Source organism: Salvelinus fontinalis, chromosome 16 (assembly GCF_029448725.1).
Source record: "Salvelinus fontinalis isolate EN_2023a chromosome 16, ASM2944872v1, whole genome shotgun sequence".
NCBI lineage: Eukaryota > Metazoa > Chordata > Actinopteri > Salmoniformes > Salmonidae > Salvelinus > Salvelinus fontinalis.
In genome coordinates this window covers 39,609,126-39,635,206 of record NC_074680.1, presented here as the reverse complement: position 1 = coordinate 39,635,206, position 26,081 = coordinate 39,609,126, and the positions used below count along the sequence as shown (strand labels likewise).

At 44.1% G+C, this 26,081-nt stretch overlaps 1 protein-coding gene across 13 annotated transcripts in view; it reads right to left on the bottom strand.

The window, feature by feature from the left end:
• The window catches only part of LOC129813142 (dystrobrevin beta-like), a 74,271-nt gene that overhangs the window by 12,238 nt on the left and 35,952 nt on the right, over positions 1-26,081 (bottom strand). For 8 of the 13 annotated variants that reach the window (XM_055865350.1, XM_055865354.1, XM_055865349.1 and 5 more), the window contains 5 exons: positions 17,210-17,315; positions 16,377-16,462; positions 16,026-16,139; positions 7,411-7,507; positions 6,436-6,456 (listed from right to left, as the gene is read on the bottom strand). In XM_055865350.1, the coding sequence (XP_055721325.1) occupies positions 6,436-6,456; positions 7,411-7,507; positions 16,026-16,139; positions 16,377-16,462; positions 17,210-17,315 (424 nt within the window). Of the gene's footprint in view, positions 1-1,193; positions 1,218-6,435; positions 6,457-7,410; positions 7,508-16,025; positions 16,140-16,376; positions 16,463-17,209; positions 17,316-26,081 lie in introns of those variants that run through there. The other 5 variants (XM_055865361.1, XM_055865352.1, XM_055865358.1 and 2 more) reach the window with 3 other exon arrangements.

The following is a 26,081-nucleotide window of genomic DNA, read 5'->3' as shown; positions in this document are numbered from 1 at the left end:
TATTATCATAGGTTAGGACACATACCAATATTACATAGGTTAGGACACATACCAATATTATCATAGGTTAGGACACATACCAATATTATCATAGGTTAGGACACATACCAATATTACCATAGGTTAGGACACATACCAATATTACCATAGGTTAGGAAACATACTATATAAACATACCAATATTACCATAGGTTAGGACACATACCAATATTACCATAGGTTAGGACACATACTATAGAAACATACCAATATTACCATAGGTTAGGACACATACCAATATTACCATAGGTTAGGACACATACTATAGAAACATACCAATATTACCATAGGTTAGGACACATACCAATATTACCATAGGTTAGGACACATACTATAGAAACATACCAATATTACCAGAGGTTAGGACACATACCAATATTACCACAGGTTAGGACACATACCAATATTACCATAGGTTAGGAAACATACTATAGAAACATACCAATATTATCATAGGTTAGGACACATACCAATATTACCAGAGGTTAGGACACATACCAATATTACCATAGGTTAGGACACATACCAATATAACCATAGGTTAGGACACATACTATAGAAACATACCAATATTACCATAGGTTAGGACACATACCAATATTACCATAGGTTAGGACACATACCAATATTACCATAGGTTAGGACACATACCAATATTACCATAGGTTAGGACACATACCAATATTATCATAGGTTAGGACACATACCAATATTATCATAGGTTAGGACACATACCAATATTACATAGGTTAGGACACATACCAATATTATCATAGGTTAGGACACATACCAATATTATCATAGGTTAGGACACATACCAATATTACCACAGGTTAGGAAACATACTATATAAACATACCAATATTACCATAGGTTAGGACACATACCAATATTACCATAGGTTAGGACACATACCAATATTACCATAGGTTAGGAAACATACTATAGAAACATACCAATATTACCATAGGTTAGGACACATACCAATATTACCATAGGTTAGGACACATACCAATATTACATAGGTTAGGACACATACCAATATTACATAGGTTAGGACACATACCAATATTACCATAGGTTAGGACACATACCAATATTACCATAGGTTAGGACACATACCAATATTACCATAGGTTAGGAGTAGAAGAGGCCTAGACCACCACCTGTTATCTTTGCTAAGAAAACACACACACGGCTTGAGCAGTATGCCATATACACCGTATACCGGGGTATTTGGAAATAGCCACAGGATGGTTTTTCAATACAGTTGAAACTATGAAGAAGTAAAATATTTTATTAAAAAAAGATATATATATATAAATATTTGTAGCTACTTTTTAGGTAAATACCTGCAGTCAACTTGTGCAATACGTTCAGAGAGAAAGAAGATTGCGTTCTTCATTCCATTTCATTTAATTTCACATCATTTTTCATTATGAAGCTTACCAGTAGTTCCCAGTCACGTGGTGTTTGTTTAGAAACACACAATGATGAGAGACTGGCGCTTTGTGAGTAGCTCACTCTTGTGAGCTCCCCACTCCTTGACTGCAACCCTTTTCATTTACCCTCCAGGTCTCTTTTTTTAATTTTTTTATTTTACCTTTATTTATACAGGTTTTTTCTCATTGAGATAAGATCTCTTTTCCAAGAGAGACCTGGTCCAATAGCAGCAGGGGGAACAACATTTCAGACAAAACAATTTACATACACAACATTAAACAAAACTATAAACACACATACAGCACAACAAAAACAGTGTACATTAAAAACACAAACGTCTTGACTAAAAACAGCTGGCCTAAAAACAATTACACTCTTCTATGATATATACATCGATCAAGTGTTTAAACTGCACCAACGAAATTAGATCATCACATTTTAAAATGTTCATGACAGAATTACAGAACCACGGAGCTAAGTAACTAGAACTATTTCAACCATGTCCTGTTCTAATTTTTTGTACTGTTAGAAGCAAATCAGAATGGGACCGTAATTTATATTTATTTACTGACCTGACTAAAAAAGAACAGAGATAAAATGGCATTTTACCCAATATGGCCTTATAAATCAGTGTATACCAGTGTTAAAGCCTACGCAAGGTCAATGACGACCAGTCAACAGCGCTGTAGAGATCACAATGATGTGTTAGGTGTTTCTGATTTGTAATGAACCTGAGGGCTGCATGATACACTGAATCAAGTGCTCTCAGGGTAGTGGCTGAGGGCTGCATGATACACTGAATCAAGTGCTCTCAGGGTAGTGGCTGAGGGCTGCATGATACACTGAATCAAGTGCTCTCAGGGTAGTGGCTGAGGGCTGCATGATACACTGAATCAAGTGCTCTCAGGGTAGTGGCTGAGGGCTGTATGATACACTGAATCAAGTGCTCTCAGGGTAGTGGCTGAGGGCTGCATGATACACTGAATCAAGTGCTCTCAGGGTAGTGGCTGAGGGCTGCATGATACACTGAATCAAGTGCTCTCAGGGTAGTGGCTGAGGGCTGCATGATACACTGAATCAAGTGCTCTCAGGGTAGTGGCTGAGGGCTGTATGATACACTGAATCAAGTGCTCTCAGGGTAGTGGCTGAGGGCTGCATGATACACTGAATCAAGTGCTCTCAGGGTAGTGGCTGAGGCCTGCATATATATAACATCACTAAAATCTAAAACCGACAGTAATGTACATCGTACCAGCTCCTTCCTAGCCTCAAAAGAAAAACAAGCCTTATGCCGGTAATAAAATCCTATTTTCAGCTTGAGCTTCCTTATCAAGTTCTCTACATGCACAGTGAAGCTCAGCTTATCATCAACCCAGACACCAACATATTTGTACACTTTAACTTGCTCTATAGTATGTCCAGCCAATGTAGCAATGACATGATTTGTAACATGCCTGGCATTTGAAAATACCATGCATTTTGGTTTACCCAAATTTAGAATCAGCTTTAAATCTTACAGATTCTGTTGTATGATGTTAAATGCTCTTTGAGCATTTTCAAAAGCTAAAGATAAACTACTACCACTTGAATAAAGAACAGTATCATCTGCATAAAAATTAACATCCGCTGTTTCAATAAGATCCCCAATGTTGTTGATATACAAAATGAACAACAGTGGGCCCAAAATAGAACCTTGCGGAACACCTAAGCACACCTCTATGGACTCAGATTTACAACCATCCGCCATTACACATTGTGTACGATTTGATAGGTAATTTATAAACCAATCTTGAGCATGACCAGTAATTCCACAACATTTTAACCTTTGCACTAACACAGCATGGTCCACGGTGTCAAAAGCCTTCGACAAATCAATAAAAACAGACACACAATGTAACTTCTTATCAAGAGCACAGTGGATGTCATTTAAAACCTTCAATGTTGCTGAAACAGTGCTGTGGCCAGACCTAAAACCTGATTGCATTCCATTTAAAATGTTGTTTTCTTGGAAGTGGACCTTTAGCTGCCTACTAACTAAGGACTCCAGTACCTTTGACAGTACAGACAATGTTGATATGGGTCGATAGTTGTCAAGTAGCGAAGGATCTACACCTTTCAGAAGAGGGAGTACAAAAGCAGATTTCCATAACTTGGGGATTTCCTTAACATCAAGCGTGAGGTTAAAAATATATTTTTAAGGGGGGAGCAATAATGTAGGTGTAGGAGGTGGGGGTCTAGTTCATCAGGACCAGGGGATTTTTTATATTTTTTTGGCAGCATTTGGAACTGCTGATCTGCAGTCAAGAACGCTGAGTTAATCTAAGCCTACGATGCCCTTCAGAGCTGCTCTCTCTTCATCTGACTACGTTTTCTCTCATAGTCCAAGAGCATCTGGTCGTCGCGGTGGTGGCACAGGGCTACTCATTTCTCCTAACTGGAGATTTGGTCTTTTCTCCCTCTCACCTGTCCATCTACTCTCTCACCTGTCCATCTCCTCATTTGAATTCCATGCGGTCACTGTCACTTGTCCACTCAAGCTTTGTTGTTATCCATCGCCCACCAGGTGCCCTTGGAGACTTCCTCAATGAGCTTAACACTTTCATAAACTTATTTCCTGATGATGGCTCACCACTCTTTTACTGGGCAACTTCTACCCACCGACCTCCCGACCGCTCCCTTCGATTCATTTATTTGCAACTCTCTCGTTCCCCTCCTTGCCTTTTGACGTCACCCTTCTCCCTCCTGTCTCCTGATTCAGCCTCTTCGACCCTACTCTCCTTCCTTTCCGCATCCTTAGACTCACACTACCCCATTTCCTCCCGGGCCGGCTCGGCCCTCCCCTCCCCTCTTGCTTCGTGGCTGAGTGACTCATTACGAGCTTACAGAAAAAGGACTGCGGGCAGCTGAGCGAAAATGGAGGAAAACAAAACTTCCGGAGGACCTATCATCCGTTCACTGATTTCTCTCTACCTTCTCTTCCTCTGACTCCACTGCTAATTCCACTTTCTATCACTCCACATTTCAAACGTCTGCCTCTAACCCTAGGAAACTATTTTCTACCTTTTCCTCCCTCCTTAATCCTCCACTCCCTCTCTGCGGACAACTTTGTCAACCACTTTGAAAAGAAGGCTGATGACAATCCGCTCCTCATTCACTTAGACTATTGAGTCCACTGGTCTCACTCGCACAGAACTACCCTACGCCTTGACCTCTTTCTCCCCTCTATCTCTCCAGATGAAATCCTGTGACTAGTAATGTCTGGCCGCCCGTCAACCTGCTCGCTCGACTCCATCCCCTCCTCCCTTCTCCAGACCCTCTCTGGAGACCTTCTCCCATTCCTCACTTCCCTCATCAACTCATCCCTGACCACTGGCTGCGTCCCCTCTGACTTCAAAATGGCCTGAGTCGCTCCGCTCCTCAAGAAACCAACACTTGACTAATTTGATGTCAAAAACTATAGACCTGTATCCCTGCTTTCTTTTCTTTCCAAAACACTTTAGCGTGTTGTCTCTGATCAACTCTCTCGTTATCTCCCTCAGAACAATATTCTTGACCCTAATCAGTCAGGCTATAAGATGGGTCACTGCTCTCCTCTGTGTCACGGAGGCTCTCCGCACTGCCAAAGCTGACTCTCTCTCCTCTGTTCACATCCTCCTTGATATATTGACTCCCTTTGACACCATGAACCACACTATGAACCATCAGATCCTTCTCTCCACCCTCTCAGGGCTGGGCGTCTCAGACTGCAGACTCTTGGATTGCATCCTACCTGGCAGGCCGCTTCCAAGTGACGTGGAAAGGATCTGTGTCTGCACCACGTACTCTCACTAATGGTGTCCCTCAGGGCTCGGTTCTAGGCCCTATCCTCTTCTCTCTATACACCAAGTCACTCGGCTTGTCATATCCTCACATATTGTCTCCTATAATTGCTATGCGGATGACACAACTACTTTTCTCCTTTCCCATTTCCCTTTTCTGACACCCATGTGGCGAAATTTCGCATTTCGCCACATGGGTGTCAGAAAAGGATGTTGGCTCGCCACCTCAAGCTCAACTTAGAACAAGACGGAGCTGATTAGAGACTATATATAGCATTTAGACTATAGCATTTAGATAGAGAATGCCATGGGATTTTACATGTACTTGTTAGCATTGCTAACCTTCAGATTACAAAGGCTCAGTGGGGTTTGAAAATAGCGCCCCTTGTGTGCAATGCCGGTATTACAGAATATCCCGGTATGGCACAAGGTCGGTATGAAGGTATGACAATCTGGATACCGCCCAAGCCTAACACCCCCCTGAACATACACTCCCTGTCTATTACAGCATCTTTACTGCTCTGAAATCTAATGAGACCCATGTGTGAGCCTGCCTGTAGCGATTAAGGAGGGGACTGTAGTGTTCGGTCTGGGGAGAAAGGGGCACTGTGCAGGGCCCAGGAGCAGACCTGGGTTCAAACACTATTCAAATCAATTCAAATACTGCATCTGTGCTTGACTGAGCCTGCTTAGCTTAAATGGACAATTAGGATAGTCCCAAAACGTCAAACCCCGCCCATCTTACACTCCAGGCAGGCTAGAGCAAACGCTGAAGGTATTTGAAAGATTTCGAATAGCGTTTGAGCCCAGGTCCACGACTGTATGGCTTAGAGCCAGTCTGATCCAGGACTGCATGAAGTGACAAATAACCGATCTATAAAAGTACTGTGCCAAATCTCTGTAGGAAAACAGTGCTGCCTCAAACCGACCAGCGCAAGTGCATAACATAACATGTCCATAAAAAATGCTGCTACTGGAAGTTCCTTAAACACAATCCATCGGAGACATATCAACACGTGCATTAAGAGTGAACAGTAGTGTGACATGTAATAGTATGGTTAGAGAGTGACTGGCTGACTGGTCTGGTGCTGCCATTCTACTGCTTCCTTCATGTAAACTGAAGAGACACACTTACTGCCTGCTTCTGCTCCTCATCCTATCAGTCAGCCAATGGTAAGCAGTGATAGAAAGCATGAGCAGTGAGGGAGAGAGAAGTGACAGAGAGAGAGAGGGACATACCGAGAAAGAGAGCAAGAAAGTGACAGAAAGAGAGAGAACGCAAGACAGAAAGAGAGAAAAAGTGACAGAAAGACAGAGAAAAAGTGACAGAAAGACAGAAAGAGAGAAAAAGTGACAGAAAGACAGAAAGAGAAAAAGTGACAGAAAGACAGAAAGAGAGAAAACGTGACAGAAAGACAGAAAGAGAGAGAACGCAAGACAGAAAGAGAGAAAACGTGACAGAAAGACAGAGAGAGAGAAAAAGTGACAGAAAGACAGAAAGAGAGAAAAAGTGACAGAAAGACAGAGAGAGAAAAAGTGACAGAAAGACAGAAAGAGAGAAAAAGTGACAGAAAGACAGAGAGAGAAAAAGTGACAGAAAGACAGAGAGAGAAAAAGTGACAGAAAGACAGAAAGAGAGAAAACGTGACAGAAAGACAGAGAGAGAAAAAGATAAAACAGTGGCAAAGAGTCAGGAGCTTCAATATCAGGACATGAAAGACAGGTTTCTGCAAGTTACCCAATCAGCCCTGAGGGACAGCAACTGTCAACTACAATCAATGCATTGTCCAACACGTTCTAAACAGTTGGAACCAATTCATGGTTGATGTTAACGAATACCAGATGGCATAAAAAGCAATAATGACAGAGGTTGATACTGCACTCTCTCTCACAAGCATTTCACTACACTCACATTAACATCTGCTAACCATGTGTATGTAACAAATAACATTTGATTTGATATACTATATATCAATTTGATATACTTCTAACTATATAGTAAAAAATTACAGCGTCAGTAAATAAACGTCTGAAGAACAAGGACCAGATAGTGTTTATAATATATATAATAATCTGTAGTAGATATCAGGCTGTCAGAGTCCTCTCCTACCTTGAGTAACCTCATCAGTCCCTCTAGCTGGACCATCAGTTCCCGTCTGCTCTCCTGTAGGGCTGACATGCGCCTCTCCAGCTCATCCTTCCTGTGCCTGTTGTCCCACACGCACGCACACGCACACACACAGAATAGCTGTTAGTCTTTATTGCCTCCTGAAAGGTGAAAGCCTGAAAGTCTGTCAGTCACTAGGCTCCCTAGGGTTGCCTCCCACATTAACAATGATCCGTCCTTGGCCTGAGAATTCCCAACACTAGTCAGTCCTGACTGTCTTTCGTCAGGTGGCGTCCCTGAGTGCAGACTGCAGACGCTGAGTGGTGATGATGGAAGACATTGGTCAGTCCATTGTCCATGTCTTTCCTAATATCACACCACTACACAGACACAGTCACTTCTCTGAGCCTGGTTAAACTACCTCAGGGTTAGACAACCCTGTTCCTGGAGTGACACAGGTCCTGCAGGATTTTGTTCCAACTAGGCACCACACCTGACCAACTGAGCTAATTGATCAGTTCAGTGATTGCCTAAATTCAACACACCTGGTCTCCCAGGTCAGTTAAAACAAAAACATGAAGCGCCTGCGGCCCTCCAGGACCAGGGTTACCAACCACTGCACTACATAGAGCCTGGTCACATTCCAGGGTAACAGAAAGAGACAACACACCACTGGCAAGATCCCTTTTAATGTGATGAGACGATTGAACCGGTCTATCTGCACCGGTTCAACCTCTGGTGGGCATTTGGTAAATATCTTCATTCACGACTATGAGATCCAAATGGAGGACAGAAAACACTATCTATCTGTCTGCCCACAAATTCAACCATCACAAACAAATGCTGCCTGACTGACTTTCTTCTCCACTCTACCTCAGCTATAGGCTACAATACAGAGCTATAGGCTACAATACAGAGCTATAGGCTACAATACAGCGCTATAGGCTACAATACAGAGCTATATGCTACAATACAGAGCTCACCACCTCGGATCACCACCTCAAGCTGAACCTCGGCAAGACGGAGCTGCTCTTCCTCCCGGGGAAGGACTGTCCGTTCCATGATCTCGCCATCACGGTTGACAACTCCATTGTGTCCTCCTCCCAGAGCGCTAAGAACCTTGGCGTGATCCTGGACAACACCCTGTCGTTCTCCACCAACATCAAGGCGGTGGCCCGTTCCTGTAGGTTCATGCTCTACAACATCCGCAGAGTACGACCCTGCCTCACACAGGAAGCGGCGCAGGTCCTAATCCAGGCACTTGTCATCTCCCGTCTGGATTACTGCAACTCGCTGTTGGCTGGGCTCCCTGCCTGTGCCATTAAACCCCTACAACTCATCCAGAACGCCGCAGCCCGTCTGGTGTTCAACCTTCCCAAGTTCTCTCACGTCACCCCGCTCCTCCGCTCTCTCCACTGGCTTCCAGTTGAAGCTCGCATCCGCTACAAGACCATGGTGCTTGCCTACGGAGCTGTGAGGGGAACGGCACCTCAGTACCTTCAGGCTCTGATCAGGCCCTACACCCAAACAAGGGCACTGCGTTCATCCACCTCTGACCTGCTCGCCTCCCTACCACTGAGGAAGTACAGTTCCCGCTCAGCCCAGTCAAAACTGTTCGCTGCTCTGGCACCCCAATGGTGGAACAAACTCCCTCACGACGCCAGGACAGCGGAGTCAATCACCACCTTCCGGAGACACCTGAAACCCCACCTCTTCAAGGAATACCTAGGATAAAGCAATCCTTCTGCCCCCCCCCCCCCCCTTAAAAGATCTAGATGCACTATTGTAAAGTGGCTGTTCCACTGGATGTCATAAGGTGAATGCACCAATTTGTAAGTCGCTCTGGATAAGAGCGTCTGCTAAATGACTTAAATAGGCTACACTACAGCGCTATAGGCTACAATACAGAGCTATAGGCTACACTACAGCGCTATAGGCTACACTACAGCGCTATAGGCTACAATGCAGAGCTATAGGCTACACTACAGAGATATAGGCTACACTACAGCGCTATAGGCTACAATACAGAGCTATAGGCTACACTACAGCGCTATAGGCTACACTACAGCGCTATAGGCTACAATGCAGAGCTATAGGCTACACTACAGCGCTATAGGCTACACTACAGCGCTATAGGCTACAATACAGAGCTATAGGCTACAATACAGAGCTATAGGCTACAATACAGAGCTATATGCTACAATGCAGAGCTATAGGCTACAATGCAGAGCTATAGGCTACAATGCAGAGCTATAGGCTACAATGCAGAGCTATAGGCTACAATGCAGAGCTATAGGCTACAATGCAGAGCTATAGGCTACAATGCAGAGCTTTAGGCTACAATGCAGAGCAATAGGCTACAATGCAGAGCTATAGGCTACAATACAGCTATAGGCTACAATGCAGAGCTATAGGCTACAATACAGAGCTATATGCTACAATGCAGAGCTATAGGCTACAATGCAGAGCTATAGGCTACAATGCAGAGCTATAGGCTACAATGCAGAGCTTTAGGCTACAATGCAGAGCAATAGGCTACAATGCAGAGCTATAGGCTACAATGCAGAGCAATAGGCTACAATGCAGAGTTATAGGCTACAATGCAGAGCTTTAGGCTTCAATGCAGAGCTATAGGCTAAATTTCAGAGCTATATGCTACAATGCAAAGCTTTAGGCTACAATGCAGAGCTATAGGCTACATTGCAGAGCTATATGCTAAATTGCAAAGCTTTAGGCTACAATGCAGAGCTATAGGCTAAATTGCAGAGCTATATGCTACAATGCAGAGCTATAGTCTACAATGCAGAGCTATAGGTTACAATACAGACAGATATTATAGCCAGATTGCCAATCAATCAGTGAAAGTGCCTGTGGCAATCAAAATGTTACATAGATTATCTTTGGGTCAGGAACCAATACACAGTCAGTTAGGAAAGCAAAGGCTAGCCTTTTCAAACAGAAATTTGCATCCTGCAGCACTAATTCCAATACGTTTTGGGACACTGTAAAGTCCATGGAGAATAAGAGTACCTCCTCCCAGCTGCCCACTGCACTGAGACTAGGAAACACTGTCGCCACTGATAAATCCACGATAATCGAGAACTTCAATAAGCATTTCTCTACGGCTGGCCATGCTTTCCACCTGACTACCCCAACCCCGGCCAACAGCTCTGTGTCCCCCCCGCAGCAACTGGGGGGGACACAGATGATGTCCAGAAAGAGCTGCAAAATCTGGATCCCTACAAATCAGCTGGGCTAGAAAATCTGGACCCTCTCTTCCAAAAATTATCCACCGCCATTGTTGCAACCCCTATTACTAGTCTGTTCAACCTCTCTTTCGTATCATCTGAGATTCCTAAAGATTGGAAAGCGGCCGCGGTCATCCCCCTCTTCAAAGGGGGAGACAATCTAGACCCAAACTGTTACAGACCTGTATCCATCCTGCCATGCCTTTCTAAAATCTTCAAAAGCCAAGTAAACAAACAGATCACCGACCAATTCGAATCCCACCGTACCTTCTCCGCTATGCAATCTGGTTTCCGAGCTGGTCATGGGTGCACCTCGGCCACGCTCAAGGTCCTAAACGATATCATAACTGCCATCGATAAAAGACAGTACTGTGCAGCCGTCTTCATCAACCTGGCCCAGGCTTTCGACTCTGTCAATCACCATATTCTTATCGGCAGACTCAACAGCCTTGGTTTCTGAAATGGCTGCCTCGCCTGGTTCACCAACTACTTCTCATATAGAGTTCAGTGTGTCAAATCGGAGGGCCTGTTGTCCGGACCTCTGGCAGTCTCTATGGGGGTGCCACAGGGTTCAATTCTCTGGCTGACTCTTTTCTATGTATACATCAATGATGTCATTCTTGCTGCTGGTGATTATCTGATCCACCTCTACGCAGGCGACACCATTCTGTATACATCTGGCCCCTCTTTGGACACTGTGTTATCAAAACTCCAAACGAGCTTCAACGCCATACAACACTCCTTACGTGGCCTCCAACTGCTTTTAAATGCCAGTAAAATGAAATGCATGCTCTGCAACCGATCGCTGCCCACACCCGCCCATCCGACTAGCATCACTACTCTGGACGGTTCTGACTTAGAATATGTGGACAACTACAAATACCTAGGTGTCTGGCTAGACTGTAAACTCTCCTTCCAGACTCACATTAAGCATCTCCAATCAAAAGTAAAATCTAGAATCGTCTTCTTATTTCACAACAATGCCTCCTTCACTCATGCTACCAAACATACCCTCGTAAAACTGACCATCCTACCGATCCTTGACTTCGGCGATGTCATTTACAAAATAGTATCCAACACTCTACTCAGCATACTGGATGTAGTCTATCACAGTGCCATCCGTTTTGTCACCAAAGCCCCATATACTACCCACCACTGCGACCTGTATACTGTTGTAGGCTGGTCCTCGCTACATATTCGTCGCCAAACCCACTGGCTCCAGGTCATCTATAAGTCTTTGCTAGGTAAAGCTCCGCCTTATCTCAGCTCAATTGTCACCATAGCAACACACACCCGTAGCACACGCTCCAGCAGGTATATTTCACTGGTCATCCCCAAAGCCAACACCTGCATTGGCCGCCTTTCCTTCCAGTTCTCTGCTGACAATGACTGGAACGAATTTTTAAAAAATCACTGAAGTTGGAGACTTATATTTCCCTCACTAACTTTAAGCGTCTGCTGTCAGAGCGGCTTACCGATCACCGCAGCTGTACACAATCTGTAAATAGCCCATCCATCCAACCAACTACCTACCTCATCCCCATATTTGTTTTTCTGCTCTTTTACACACCAGTATTTCTACTTGCACATCCTCAACTGCATATATATCACTCCAGTGTAAATTGCAAAATTGTAATTACTTCGCCGCTATGGGCCTATTTATTGCCTTACCTCCTTACTTCATTTGCACACACTCTATATAGATTTTTCGATTGTGTTATTGACTGTACGTTTGTTTATCCCATGTGTAACTCTGTGTTGCTATTTTTGTCGCACTGCTTTGCTTTATGTTGTCCAGGTCGCAGTTGTAAATGAGAACTTGTTCTCAACTGGCCTACCTGGTTAAATAAAGGTGAAAAAAAAAAAAAAGATATACACACAGTAGCTATAGACACACAGTAGCTATAGACACACAGTAGTTATAGACACACAGCTAGACACACAGTAGCTATAGACACACAGTAGTTATAGACACACAGCTAGACACACCGTAGCTATAGACACACAGTAGCTATAGACACACAGCTAGACACACCGTAGCTATAGACACACAGTAGCTATAGACACACAGTAGTTATAGACACACAGTTAGACACACAGTAGCTATAGACACACAGTAGCTATAGACACACAGTAGTTATAGACACACAGTTAGACACACAGTAGCTATAGACACACAGTAGCTATAGACACACCGTAGCTATAGACACACAGCTAGACACACAGTAGCTATAGACACACAGCTAGACACACAGTAGCTATAGACACACAGTAGTTATAGACACACAGCTAGACACACAGTAGCTATAGACACACAGCTAGACACACCGTAGCTATAGACACACAGTAGCTATAGACACACAGTAGTTATAGACACACAGTTAGACACACAGTAGCTATAGACACACAGATAGACACACAGTAGTTATAGACACACAGCTAGACACACAGTAGCTATAGACACACAGCTAGACACACCGTAGCTATAGACACACAGTAGCTATAGACACACAGTAGCTATAGACACACAGCTATAGACACAGTAGCTATAGACACACAGTAGCTATAGACACACAGTAGCTATAGACACACTTAGATACACAGTAGCTATAGACACACAGTAGCTATAGACACACAGTAGCTATAGACACACTTAGATACACAGTAGCTATAGACACACAGCTAGACACACAGTAGCTATAGACACACAGTAGCTATAGAAACACAGTAGTTATAGACACACAGCTAGACACACAGTAGCTATAGACACACAGTAGCTATAGACACACAGCTAGACACACAGTAGCTATAGACACACAGCTAGACACACAGTAGCTATAGACACACAGCTAGACACACAGTAGCTATAGACACACAGCTAGATACACAGTAGCTATAGACACACAGCTAGACACACAGTAGCTATAGACACACAGCTAGACACACCGTAGCTATAGACACACAGCTAGACACACAGTAGCTATAGACACACAGCTAGACACACAGTAGCTATAGACACACAGTAGCTATAGACACACAGTAGCTATAGACACACAGTAGCTATAGACACACAGTAGCTATAGACACTTAGATACACAGTAGCTATAGACACACAGCTAGACACACAGTAGCTATAGACACACAGATAGACACACAGTAGCTATAGACACACAGTAGCTATAGACACACAGCTAGACACACAGTAGCTATAGACACACAGATAGACACACAGTAGCTATAGACACACAGTAGCTATAGACACACAGCTAGACACACAGTAGCTATAGACACACAGATAGACACACAGTAGCTATAGACACACAGTAGCTATAGACACACAGCTAGACACACAGTAGCTATAGACACACAGTAGCTATAGACACACAGCTAGATACACAGTAGCTATAGACACACAGCTAGACACACAGCTAGACACACAGTAGCTATAGACACACAGTAGCTATAGACACACAGTAGCTATAGACACACAGTAGCTATAGACACACAGCTAGACACACAGCTAGACACACAGTAGCTATAGACACACAGCTAGACACACAGCTAGACACACAGTAGCTATAGACACACAGCTAGACACACAGCTAGACACACAGTAGCTATAGACACACAGTAGCTATAGACACACAGCTAGACACACAGTAGCTATAGATACACAGTAGCTATAGACACACAGCTAGACACATAGTAGCTATAGACACGCAGTAGCTATAGACACACAGCTAGACACACAGTAGCTATAGACACACAGCTAAACACACAGTAGCTATAGCAGGAAGATATACAGTGCATTCGGAAAGTATTCAGACCCCTTCACCTTTTCCACATAATGTTACATTACAGCCTTATTCTAAAACTGATTAAATACATTTTTGTCCTCAATCAATCTACACACAATACCCCATAATGACAAAGCGAAAACAGGTTTTATAATTATTTACAAATGTATTTAAAATAAAAAACAGAAATACCTTATTTACATAAGTATTCAGACCCTTTGCTATGAGACTCGAAATTGAGCTCAGGTGCATCCTGTTTCCATGGATCATCCTTGAGATGTGTCTACAACTTGATTGGAGTCCACCTGTGGTAAATTCAATTGATTGGACATGATTTGGGAAGGCACACACCTGTCTATCCAAGGTCCCACAGTTGACCGTGCATGTCAGAGCAAAAACCAAGCCATGAGATCGAAGAAATTGTCCGTAGAGCTCAGAGACAGGATTGTGTCGAGGCACAGATCTAGGGAAGAGTACCAAAACATGTCTGCAGCATTGAAGGTCCCCAAGAACACAGTGGCCTCCATTATTCTTAAATGGAATACGTTTGGATCCACCAGGACTCTTCCTAGAGCTGGCCACCCGGACAAACTGAGCAATCGGGGGAGAAGGGCCTTGGTCAGGGAGGTGACCAACAACCCGATGGTCACTCTGACAGAGCTCCAGAGGTCCTCTGTGGAGATGGGAGAATCTTCCAGAAGGACAACCATCTCTGAAGCACTCCACCAATCATGCCTTTATGGTAGAGTGGACAGATGGAAGCCACTCCTCAGTAAAAGGCACATGACAGCCCGCTTGGAGTTTGCCAAAAGGCACCTAAAGGACTCTCAGACCATAACAAGATTCCCTGGTCTGATGAAACCAAGATTGAACTCATTGGCCTGAATGCCACGCGTCACGTCTGGAGGAAACCTGGCACCATCCCTATGGTGAAGCATGATGGAGGCAGCATCATGCTGTGAGGATGTTTTTCAGGGACTGGGAGGCTAGTCAGGATCGAGGGAAAGATGAACAGAGCAAAGTACAGAGAGATCCTTGATGAAAACCTGCTCCTGAGCACTCAGGACCTCAGACAGGCGACGGTTCACCTTCCAACAGGAGAACAACCCTAAGCACACAGACAAGACAACGCAAGAGTGGCTTCTGGGAAAAGTCTCTGAATATCCTTGAGTGGCCCAGCCAGAGCCCGGACTTGAACCCGTTCGAACATCTCTGGAAAGACCTGAAAATAGCTGTGCAGTGACGCTCCACATCCACACCTGACAGACCTCGAGAGGATCTGCAGAGAAGAATGGGAGAAACTGCCCAAACACAGGTGTGCCAAGCTTGTAGCGTCATACCCAAGAAGACTCTAGGCTGTAATCGCTGCCAAAGGTGCTTCAACAAAGTATTGAGTAAAGGGTCTGAAAACTTATGTAAAGGTGATATTTCAGTTTCTTATTTTCATACATTTCCTGAATACTTTCCGAATGCACTGTAGGTGGGTAATGATTTTTCTTATTAGATATAGGTGGGTAATGATCTCTCCTATAAGATACAGTGTAGGTGGGTAATATAGCTGGATATGTGGTACCTAAGGAGCCTGAGTTCGGCCAGAAGTGTGGGGTTTTGCTGGGCCTTCTCTGGGGTGGGCTGGGAGGCCTGCTCATGCTCCAGACGTAGCCTCTGGATTTCCTGGAGGATCTCTCTGAGGGATCAGAAGACACAACAAAATGAGTGTTTAAAATCTGCCGGAAAATGACTTTCTGAAAGCAGATCCCGGTGACCAACATAAACTGAAATCTATTTACTTATAATTCACAAAATTCTTAAATTATGAGCATACAATAAATCTGATTAACTAATAAAGAAAATATTTAGTACAGTTTTTTTTTTTTTATTGCTTCATGTTTCTTTATCAAGTGACAGTCAAATACATTCCCACCTGTTTTTGTTTTCTAGTTCTGCTATTAGCTGCCTCTGTTGTTTGTTGGCATCGGAGTTGAAACTCAGATCGGTTGGAAGACATTGCTAAAAGACAAAATGACATATTAAAAACAGAGTTAACAAAACTGAGCGGCTAAAAGAAAAACATATCAAACATGATCTACTGGCCAAAAGTAAAAGTCATGTGTGCTGTGCTTTAGACTTCTGAGTGACTATTCTAATATCTGGGGCCTTGTCAGCCAACCTGCACTTTTATTTAATCTTTCACGTTGATAAACTACACTGTGGGTAATGATTACCTTACTGTCTGGTGACAGTACACTGTGGGTAATGATTATGTTAGTGTCTGGTGACTGTACACTGTGGGTAATGATTATGTTAGTGTCTGGTGACAGTACACTGTGGGTAATGATTATGTTAGTGTCTGGTGACAGTACACTGTGGGTAATGGTTATGTTAGTGTCTGGTGACAGTACACTGTGGGTAATGATTATGTTAGTGTCTGGTGACAGTACACTGTGGGTAATGATTATGTTAGTGTCTGGTGACAGTACACTGTGGGTAATGATTATGTTAGTGTCTGGTGACAGTACACTGTGGGTAATGATTATGTTAGTGTCTGGTGACAGTACACTGTGGGTAATGATTATGTTAGTGTCTGGTGACAGCCTTAACATCATCTGATTTGGTTCTGGGTGCAGAGGTGATTGTTCTGTTCATGGACATTCTGCAGTTACATAATAAGAAGTGGATAAATAAAGGCTGACAGAGTACCACCCTGGGGCAGCCTATACACGTACACACGCGCACGCACACACACTCACTACTCACTGTGGAGCAACTCACTGTGGAGTTGCCTGCCTCTGCTGCAAGGCGCGCTGCATAGCGAGCAATGAGACGATGCTCCTCTTCTAGCCTGCTGGGACTCTCTAAGACACTGGAGAGAGAGAGAGAGCTTCTGTGAGTGTAATATTTACTGTTCATTTTTGTTTATTTCACTTTTGTTTATGTGAACATACTGTATGTTTTCATGCCAATAAAGTCCTTGAATAAAATTAAGAGAGGGAGGGGGCGGATAGAGAAAGGGGAGGGACATATGGGGCGGAGAGAGTAAGGGGAGGAACAGAGAGAGGGGGCGGAGGGAGGGAGGGGGGGACAGAGGGAGGGAGGGGGAGGAGGGAGGGAGGGGACATGGAGAGGGAGGGAGGGAGCATGGAGGGACAGAGGGAGTGAGAGGGCGGAGGGAGGAAGGGAGGGGGCATGGAGAGGGAGGGAGGGAGCATGGAGGGACAGAGGGAGGGAGAGGGTGGAGGGAGGGGGGGGCATGGAGAGGGAGGGAGGTTGCGGAGAGAGGGAGGGAGGGGCGGAGAGAGGGACAGAGGGAGGGAGGGGGCGGAGAGAGAGCGAGAGGGAGGGGGCGGAGAGAGGAAGGGGAGGGACAAACTAGACACTCTAATGTACTTGTCCTCTTGCTCAGTTGTGCACTGGGGCCTCCCACCCTTTCTATACTGGTTAGAGACAGTTTGCGCTGTTCTGTGAAGGTAGTAGTACACAGCGTTGTACGAGAACTTCAGTTTCTTGGCAATTTCTCAAATGGAATAGCATTCATTTCCCAGAACAAGAATAGACCGACGAGTTTCAGAATAAAGTCTTTGTTTCTGGCCATTTTGAGCCTGTAATCGAACCCACAAATGCTGATGCTCCAGATACTCAACTAGTCTAAAGAAGGCCAGTTTTATTACTTCTTTAATCAGCACAACAGTTTTCAGCTGTGCTAACATAATTGCAAAAGGGTTTAAATGCTCAATTAGCCTTTTAAAATGATAAACTTGGATTAGCTAACACAACGTGCCATTGGAACACAGGAGTGATGGTTGCTGATAATGACCCTCTGTACACCTATGTCGATATTCCATAAAACATCTGCCGTTTCCAGCTACAATAGTCATTTACAACATTGACGATGTCTACACTGTATTTCTGATCAATTTGATGTTATTTTAATGGACAAAAAAGTGCTTTTCTTTAAAAAACAAGGACATTTCTAAGTGACCCCAAACTTTTGAATGGTAGTGCATATATAATGCGTACAGTTGAAGTCGGAAGTTTACATACAGTTATGTTGGAGTCATTAAACCTCGTTTTTCAACCACACCACAAATTTCTTGTTAAAACAAACTATAGTTTTGGCAAGTCGGTTAGGACATCTACTTTGTGCATGACACAAGTCATTTCTCCAACAATAATTTACAGACAGATTATTTCACTTACAATTCACTGTATCACAATTGCAGTGGGTCAGAAGTTTACATACACTAAGTTGACTGTGCCTTTAAACAGCTTGGAAAAATACAGAAAATGATGTCATGGCTTTAGAAGCTTCTGATAGGCTAATTGACATCATTTGAGTCAATTGGAGGTGTACCTGTGGATGTATTTCAAGGCCTACCTTCAAATTCAGTGCCTCTTTGCTTGACATTATGGGAAAATCAAAAGAAATCAACCGAACACCATTTGACCACGCAGCCGTCATTCCACTCAGGAAGGAGAAGCGTTCTGTCTCCTGGAGATGAGCGTACTTTGGTGCAAAAAGTGCAAATCAATCCCAGAACATCAGCAAAGGATCTTGTGAAGATGCTGGAGGAAACAGGTACAAAAGTATCTATATCTACAGTTAAACGAGTCCTATATCAACATAACCTGAAAGGCCGCTCAGCAAGGAAGAAGCCACTGCTCCAAAACCGCCATAAAAAAAGCCAAACTACAGTTTGCAACTGCATATGGGGACAAAGATCGTACCTTTTGGAGAAATGTCCTCTGGTCTGATGAAACAAAAATATAACTGTTTGGCCATAATGACCATCGTTATGTTTGGAGAAAAAAGGGGGATGCTTGAAAGTCGAAGAACACCATCCTAACCGTGAAGCACGGGGGTGACAGCATCATGTTGTGGGGGTGCTTTGCTGAAGGAGGGATTAGTGCACTTCACAAAATAAATGGCATCATGAGGATGGAAAATTATGTGGATATATTGAAGCAACATCTGAAGACATCAGTCAGGAAGTAAAGTTTGGTCGCAAATGGGTCTTCCAAATGGACAATGACCCCAAGCATACTTACAAAGTTGTGGCAAAATGGCTTAAGGACAACAAAGTCGAGGTATTGGAGTGGCCATCACAAAGCCCTGACCTCAATCTTATAGAACATTTGTGGGCAGAACTTATAAAGCGTGTACGAGCAAGGAGGCCTACAAACCTGACTCAGTTACACCAGCTCTGTCAGGAGGAATGGGCCAAAATTCACCCAACTTATCGTGGGAAGCTTGTGGAAGGCTACCCGAAACGTTTGACCCAGGTTAAACAATTTAAAGGCAATGCTACCAAATACTAATTGAGTGTATGTAAACTTCTGACCCACTGGGAATGTGATGAAAGAAATAAAAGCTGAAATAAATAATTCTCTCAACTATTATTCTGACATTTCACATTCTTAAAATAAAGTGGTGATCCTCACTGACCCAAGACAGGACATTTTTACAAGGATTAAATGTCAGGAATTGTGAAAAACTTAGTTTAAATGTATTTGGCTAAGGTGTATGTAAACTTACAACTTCAACTGTATAGTCGTGGCCAAAAGTTTTGAGAATGACACAAATATGAATTTTCACAAAGTCTGCTGCCTCAGTTTGTATTATGGCAATTTGCATATACTCCAGAATGTTATGAAGAGGGATCAGATGAATTGCAGTTAATTGCAAAGTCCCTTTTTGCCATGCAAATGACCTGAATCCCCCAAAAACATTTCCACTGCATTTCAGCCCTGCCACAAAAGGACCAGCTGACATCATGTCAGTAATTCTCTCGTTAACACAGGTGTGAGAGTTGACAAGGACAAGGCTGGAGATCTCTCTGTCATGCTGATTGAGTTCGAATAACAGACTGGAAGCTTCAAAAGGAGGGTGGTGCTTGGAATCATTGTTCTTCCTTTGTCAATCATGGTTACCTGCAAGGAAACACGTGCCTTCATCATTGCTTTGCACAAAAAGGGCTTCACAGGCAAGGATATTGCTGCCAGTAAGATTGCACCTAAATCAACCATTTATCGGATCATCAAGAACTTCAAGAAGAGAGGTTCAATTGTTGTGAAGGCTTCAGGGCGCCCAAGAAAATCCAGCAAGCGCCAGGACTGTCTCCTAAAGTTGATTCAGCTGCGGGATCGGCGCACCACCAGTACAGAGATTGCTCAGGAATGGCAGCAGGCAGGTGTGAGTGCATCTGCACGCACAGTGAGGCGAAGACTTTTGGAGGATGGCCTGGTGTCAAGAAGGGCAGCAAAGAAGCCACTTATCTCCAGGAAAAACATCAGGGACAGACTGATATTCTGCAAAAAGTACAGGGATTGGAATGCTGAGGACTGGGGTAAAGTCATTTTCTCTGATGAATCCCCTTTCCGATTGTTTGGGGCATCCGGAACAAAGCTTGCCCGGAGAAGACACGGTGAGCGCTACCATCAGTCCTGTGTTATGCCAACAGTAAAGCATCCTGAGACCATTCATGTGTGGGGTTGCTTCTCAGCCAAGGGAATGGGCTCACTCACAATTTTGCCTAAGAACACAGCCATGAATAAAGAATGGTACCAACACATCCTCCGAGAGCAACTTCTCCCAACCATCCAGAAACAGTTTGGTGATGAACAATGCCTTTTTCAGCATGATGGAGCACCTTGCCATAAGGCAAAAGTGATAACTAAGTGGCTCGGGGAACAAAACATCAATATTTTGGGTCCATGGCCAGGAAACTCCCCAGACCTTAATCCCATTGAGAACTTGTGGTCAATCCTCAAGAGGCGGGTGGACAAACAAAAACCCAAGAATTCTGACAAACTCCAAGCATTGATTATGCAAGAAGGGTCAACACTGCAAATATTGACTCTTTGCATCCACTTCATGTAATTGTCAATAAAAGCCTTTGACACTTATGAAATGCTTGTAATTATACTTCAGTATTCCATAGTAACATCTGACAAAAATATCTAAAGACACCGAAGCAGCAAACTTTGTGGAAATGAATATTTGTGTCATTCTCCAAACGTTTGGCCACGACTGTATATATATTATTTGAATCCCAGCCCCCGTCCCCGCAGGAGGCCTTTTGCCTTTTGGTAGGCCGTCATTGTAAATAAGAATGTGTTCATAACATACTTAGTTAACATACTTAGTTAGCCTAGTTAAATAAAGGTTAAATAAAATAAAATAAAACAATACAGCAACAGGCCACAAATGTCAGATTCCATTACTCTGCTCATTCCAAACCATTTACCCGGAAAAGTCAACTATGTGTGTGACTCTGGTTTTCATGCAGACATAGGGTCTGAACAGATGTCTGTGCATCTTGCGTTCAATTGTAATTATGTTCTGCCACCCCAATTTTTTTTTAAATCTAGTTGATGATCCCTGCTTTAGATTCAGTTTCTGAGAGGTCAGTCCAGGGGTGTAATCATTAGTCCAAACAGTTAAACAATAGTTTCTATTGGACAAATTCAGGTAGGTCCCTCCCAGTTTCATTCTGTTTGCTTCTGTTTGGTTCCTAGTAAGTACACACCTGTTGAGACCCAACTATGACTTAAATTTCAAGGCCTTCAGTTTGTGCCCTCCCCCCAGTACTTTCCAGTGTGTCATGGAGTGCATGTTTAGAGTCTGTCACTACCAATCTGTCCCTTTGGCTTTACATCAATGGAGAGTTTCTGTTGGGGAAACCAGCCCTAGGAGTCATTATTGAGTCTGAGAGGTCAGTCCTGTTAGAAATCAACTATGGCCTCCCGGGTGGCGCAGTGGTCTAGGGCACTGCACCGCAGTGCTAACTGCGCCACCAGAGTCTCTGGGTTCGCGCCCAGGCACTGTCGCAGCCGGCCGCGACCGGGAGGTCCGTGGGGCGACGCACAATTGGCATAGCGTCGTCCGGGGTAGGGAGGGTTTGGCCGGTAGGGATATCCTTGTCTCATCGCGCTCCAGCGACTCCTGTGGCGGGCCGGGCGCAGTGCGCGCCAACCAAGGGGGCCAGGTACACGGTGTTTCCTCCGACACATTGGTGCGGCTGGCTTCCGGGTTGGAGGCGCGCTGTGTTAAGAAGCAGTACGGCTGGTTGGGTTGTGCTTCGGAGGACGCATGGCTTTCGACCTTCGTCTATCCCGAGCCCGTACGGGAGTTGTAGCGAAGAGACAAGGTAGTAATTACTAGCGATTGGATACCACGAAAATTGGGGAGAAAATGGGATAAAAAAAAATAATAATAAAAAAAGAAAGAAATCAACTATGGTTTTATATCCGGCTTTTGAACTCTAGATTGAGTTCTGGGTGGTCAATTGAAAGTTATACATTAATGAACATCTGAGGGGTTTCTAGAACAGAGCAGATTAAAGAGCTGGCCTGTTAGCTGTTCCTCTAAGGGTCATTCTTCTACAGACCACTGAGTCTTGCTGCCTCTGCTTCGTCAGACAGAGAGGTTCTTGGCACCACTCCAGCTGCTACCAGCAGACAATGGCCTGGTCCTATGCCCGTTTGTGCTGTCTTGTCTTGGTAACCTCTATGTTCACAGACAACCTTGTCTGCTAGCTTGATCCCAGATCGGTTTGTGCTGTCTTTTCTTGGTAACTTCTATGTTCACAGACAACCTTGTCTGCTAGCTTGGTCCCAGATCGGTTTGTGCTGTCTTGTCTTGGTAACCTCTATGTTCACAGACAACCTTGTCTGCTAGCTTGGTCCCAGATCGGTTTGTGCTGTCTTGTCTTGGTAACCTCTATGTTCACAGACAACCTTGTCTGCTAGCTTGGTCCTAGATCAGTTTGTGCTGTCTTGTCTTGGTAACCTCTATGTTCACAGACAACCTTGTCTGCTAGCTTGGTCCCAGATCGGTTTGTGCTGTCTTGTCTTGGTAACCTCTATGTTCACAGACAACCTTGTCTGCTAGCTTGGTCCCAGATCAGTTTGTGCTGTCTTGTCTTGGTAACCTCTATGTTCACAGACAACCTTGTCTGCTAGCTTGGTCCCAGATCGGTTTGTGCTGTCTTGTCTTGGTAACCTCTATGTTCACAGACAACCTTGTCTGCTAGCTTGGTCCCAGATCGGTTTGTGCTGTCTTGTCTTGGTAACCTCTATGTTCACAGACAACCTTGTCTGCTAGCTTGGTCCCAGATCAGTTTGTGCTGTCTTGTCTTGGTAACCTCTATGTTCACAGACAACCTTGTCTGCTAGCTTGGTCCCAGATCGGTTTGTGCTGGCTTGTCTTGGTAACCTCTATGTTCACAGACAACCTTGTCTGCTAGCTTGGTCCCAGATCAGTTTGTGCTGTCTTGTCTTGGTAACCTCTATGTTCACAGACAACCTTGTCTGCTAGCTTGGTCCCAGATCGGTTTGTGCTGTCTTGTCTTGGTAACCTCTATGTTCACAGACAACCTTGTCTGCTAGCTTGGTCCCAGATCAGTTTGTGCTGTCTTGTCTTGGTAACCTCTATGTTCACAGACAACCTTGTCTGCTAGCTTGGTCCCAGATCGGTTTGTGCTGGCTTGTCTTGGTAACCTCTATGTTCACCGACAACCTTGTCTGCTAGCTTGGTCCCAGATCAGTTTGTGCTGTCTTGTCTTGGTAACCTCTATGTTCACAGACAACCTTGTCTGCTAGCTTGGTCCCAGATCAGTTTGTGCTGTCTTGTCTTGGTAACCTCTATGTTCACAAACAACCTTGTCTGCTAGCTTGGTCCCAGATCGGTTTGTGCTGTCTTGTCTTGGTAACCTCTATGTTCACAGACAACCTTGTCTGCTAGCTTGGTCCCAGATCGGTTTGTGCTGTCTTGTCTTGGTAACCTCTATGTTCACAGACAACCTTGTCTGCTAGCTTGGTCCCAGATCGGTTTGTGCTGTCTTGTCTTGGTAACCTCTATGTTCACAGACAACCTTGTCTGCTAGCTTGGTCCCAGATCAGTTTGTGCTGTCTTGTCTTGGTAACCTCTATGTTCACAGACAACCTTGTCTGCTAGCTTGGTCCCAGATCAGTTTGTGCTGTCTTGTCTTGGTAACCTCTATGTTCACAGACAACCTTGTCTGCTAGCTTGGTCCCAGATCAGTTTGTGCTGTCTTGTCTTGGTAACCTCTATGTTCACAGACAACCTTGTCTGCTAGCTTGGTCCCAGATCAGTTTGTGCTGTCTTGTCTTGGTAACCTCTATGTTCACAGACAACCTTGTCTGCTAGCTTGGTCCCAGATCAGTTTGTGCTGTCTTGTCTTGGTAACCTCTATGTTCACAGACAACCTTGTCTGCTAGCTTGGTCCCAGATCAGTTTGTGCTGTCTTGTCTTGGTAACCTCTATGTTCACAGACAACCTTGTCTGCTAGCTTGGTCCCAGATCGGTTTGTGCTGTCTTGTCTTGGTAACCTCTATGTTCACAGACAACCTTGTCTGCTAGCTTGGTCCCAGATCGGTTTGTGCTGTCTTGTCTTGGTAACCTCTATGTTCACAGACAACCTTGTCTGCTAGCTTGGTCCCAGATCAGTTTGTGCTGTCTTGTCTTGGTAACCTCTATGTTCACAGACAACCTTGTCTGCTAGCTTGGTCCCAGATCAGTTTGTGCTGTCTTGTCTTGGTAACTCCTACGGTTGTTGTCATGTTAAATAATAGCCTCTTCCTAGATCTGTTTGTGTTGTCATGCCAATTCTTATCGTCTTTGTCATGGCCTGGTCCCAAATCCACTGTGTTGTCCTGCCAACTCCTATAGTCACTGTCATACCAAACTGGCATGACAATAACTAACAGTTGGCAAGACAGAACATCGAGATCTAGGAGAAAGTTTGCAGACAAGGGCCGCAGCTCTGTGGATGAATGTGCTGCGTAGAGCCTCTCACAAGACCGAAAGAATACACATTTCTTATTCACATTGGACAACAAAATAGTTTAGGTCCTACTACAAAATATTACATGACTGCTCATACACACAATCTGTTAATCAACACAATCACATCTCTATCCCGCTCGCTCTCCCAGCCTCCGTCTCTCATTGTTATTACAATGTAGCCAATGTAACATTCACTGAAGACATTTTAGTCAATTAGCAAACCCTCTTCTCCAGAGTGATTTACAGTTAGTGCATTCATCTTAAGATAGCTAAGTGGGCCAACCACATGTCAGCAGATTCAATACTAGTTGTAACAGGTCAAGTGGGAGTATTAGTGCTCTCAACTTGGGGCATGATGACAACAGTATTGACTCCTCCCTCCTAGCACGTTGAGTCTGAGTTCCTATCTGGTGGAGTTTGTGTCAATACTCAGTTAACTCCAAAACAAAACTAATCGACCTGTCCAAAAGCAATCCTTTTTTTTCTTCTCTTTCTCTCTCTGGCACTGTGGTTGTGATTCAGTATTAGGTCATAAATTGTGAGGTGGTCCTTGGAAGACAAGTGCTGAGGGATCTCTCTGTCTGAGAGCGGGTTGGAGGAGGGAGAAGTTGCTTTGTCAGCAGACACAGAGAACCGCTTCAGGTGCAAGACTGATTCTGTGAAAGTTGGGCCTATAATCACGCACATTTTTGATGGACTTAAAAAAAATCTCTAAACTCTAAAAGACAAAAATAGCATCATCAACTAGAATCAGGAATTATATATATTTAAAAATATATATATATATATATTATACTGTATAACTGTATAAGACAAAAATAG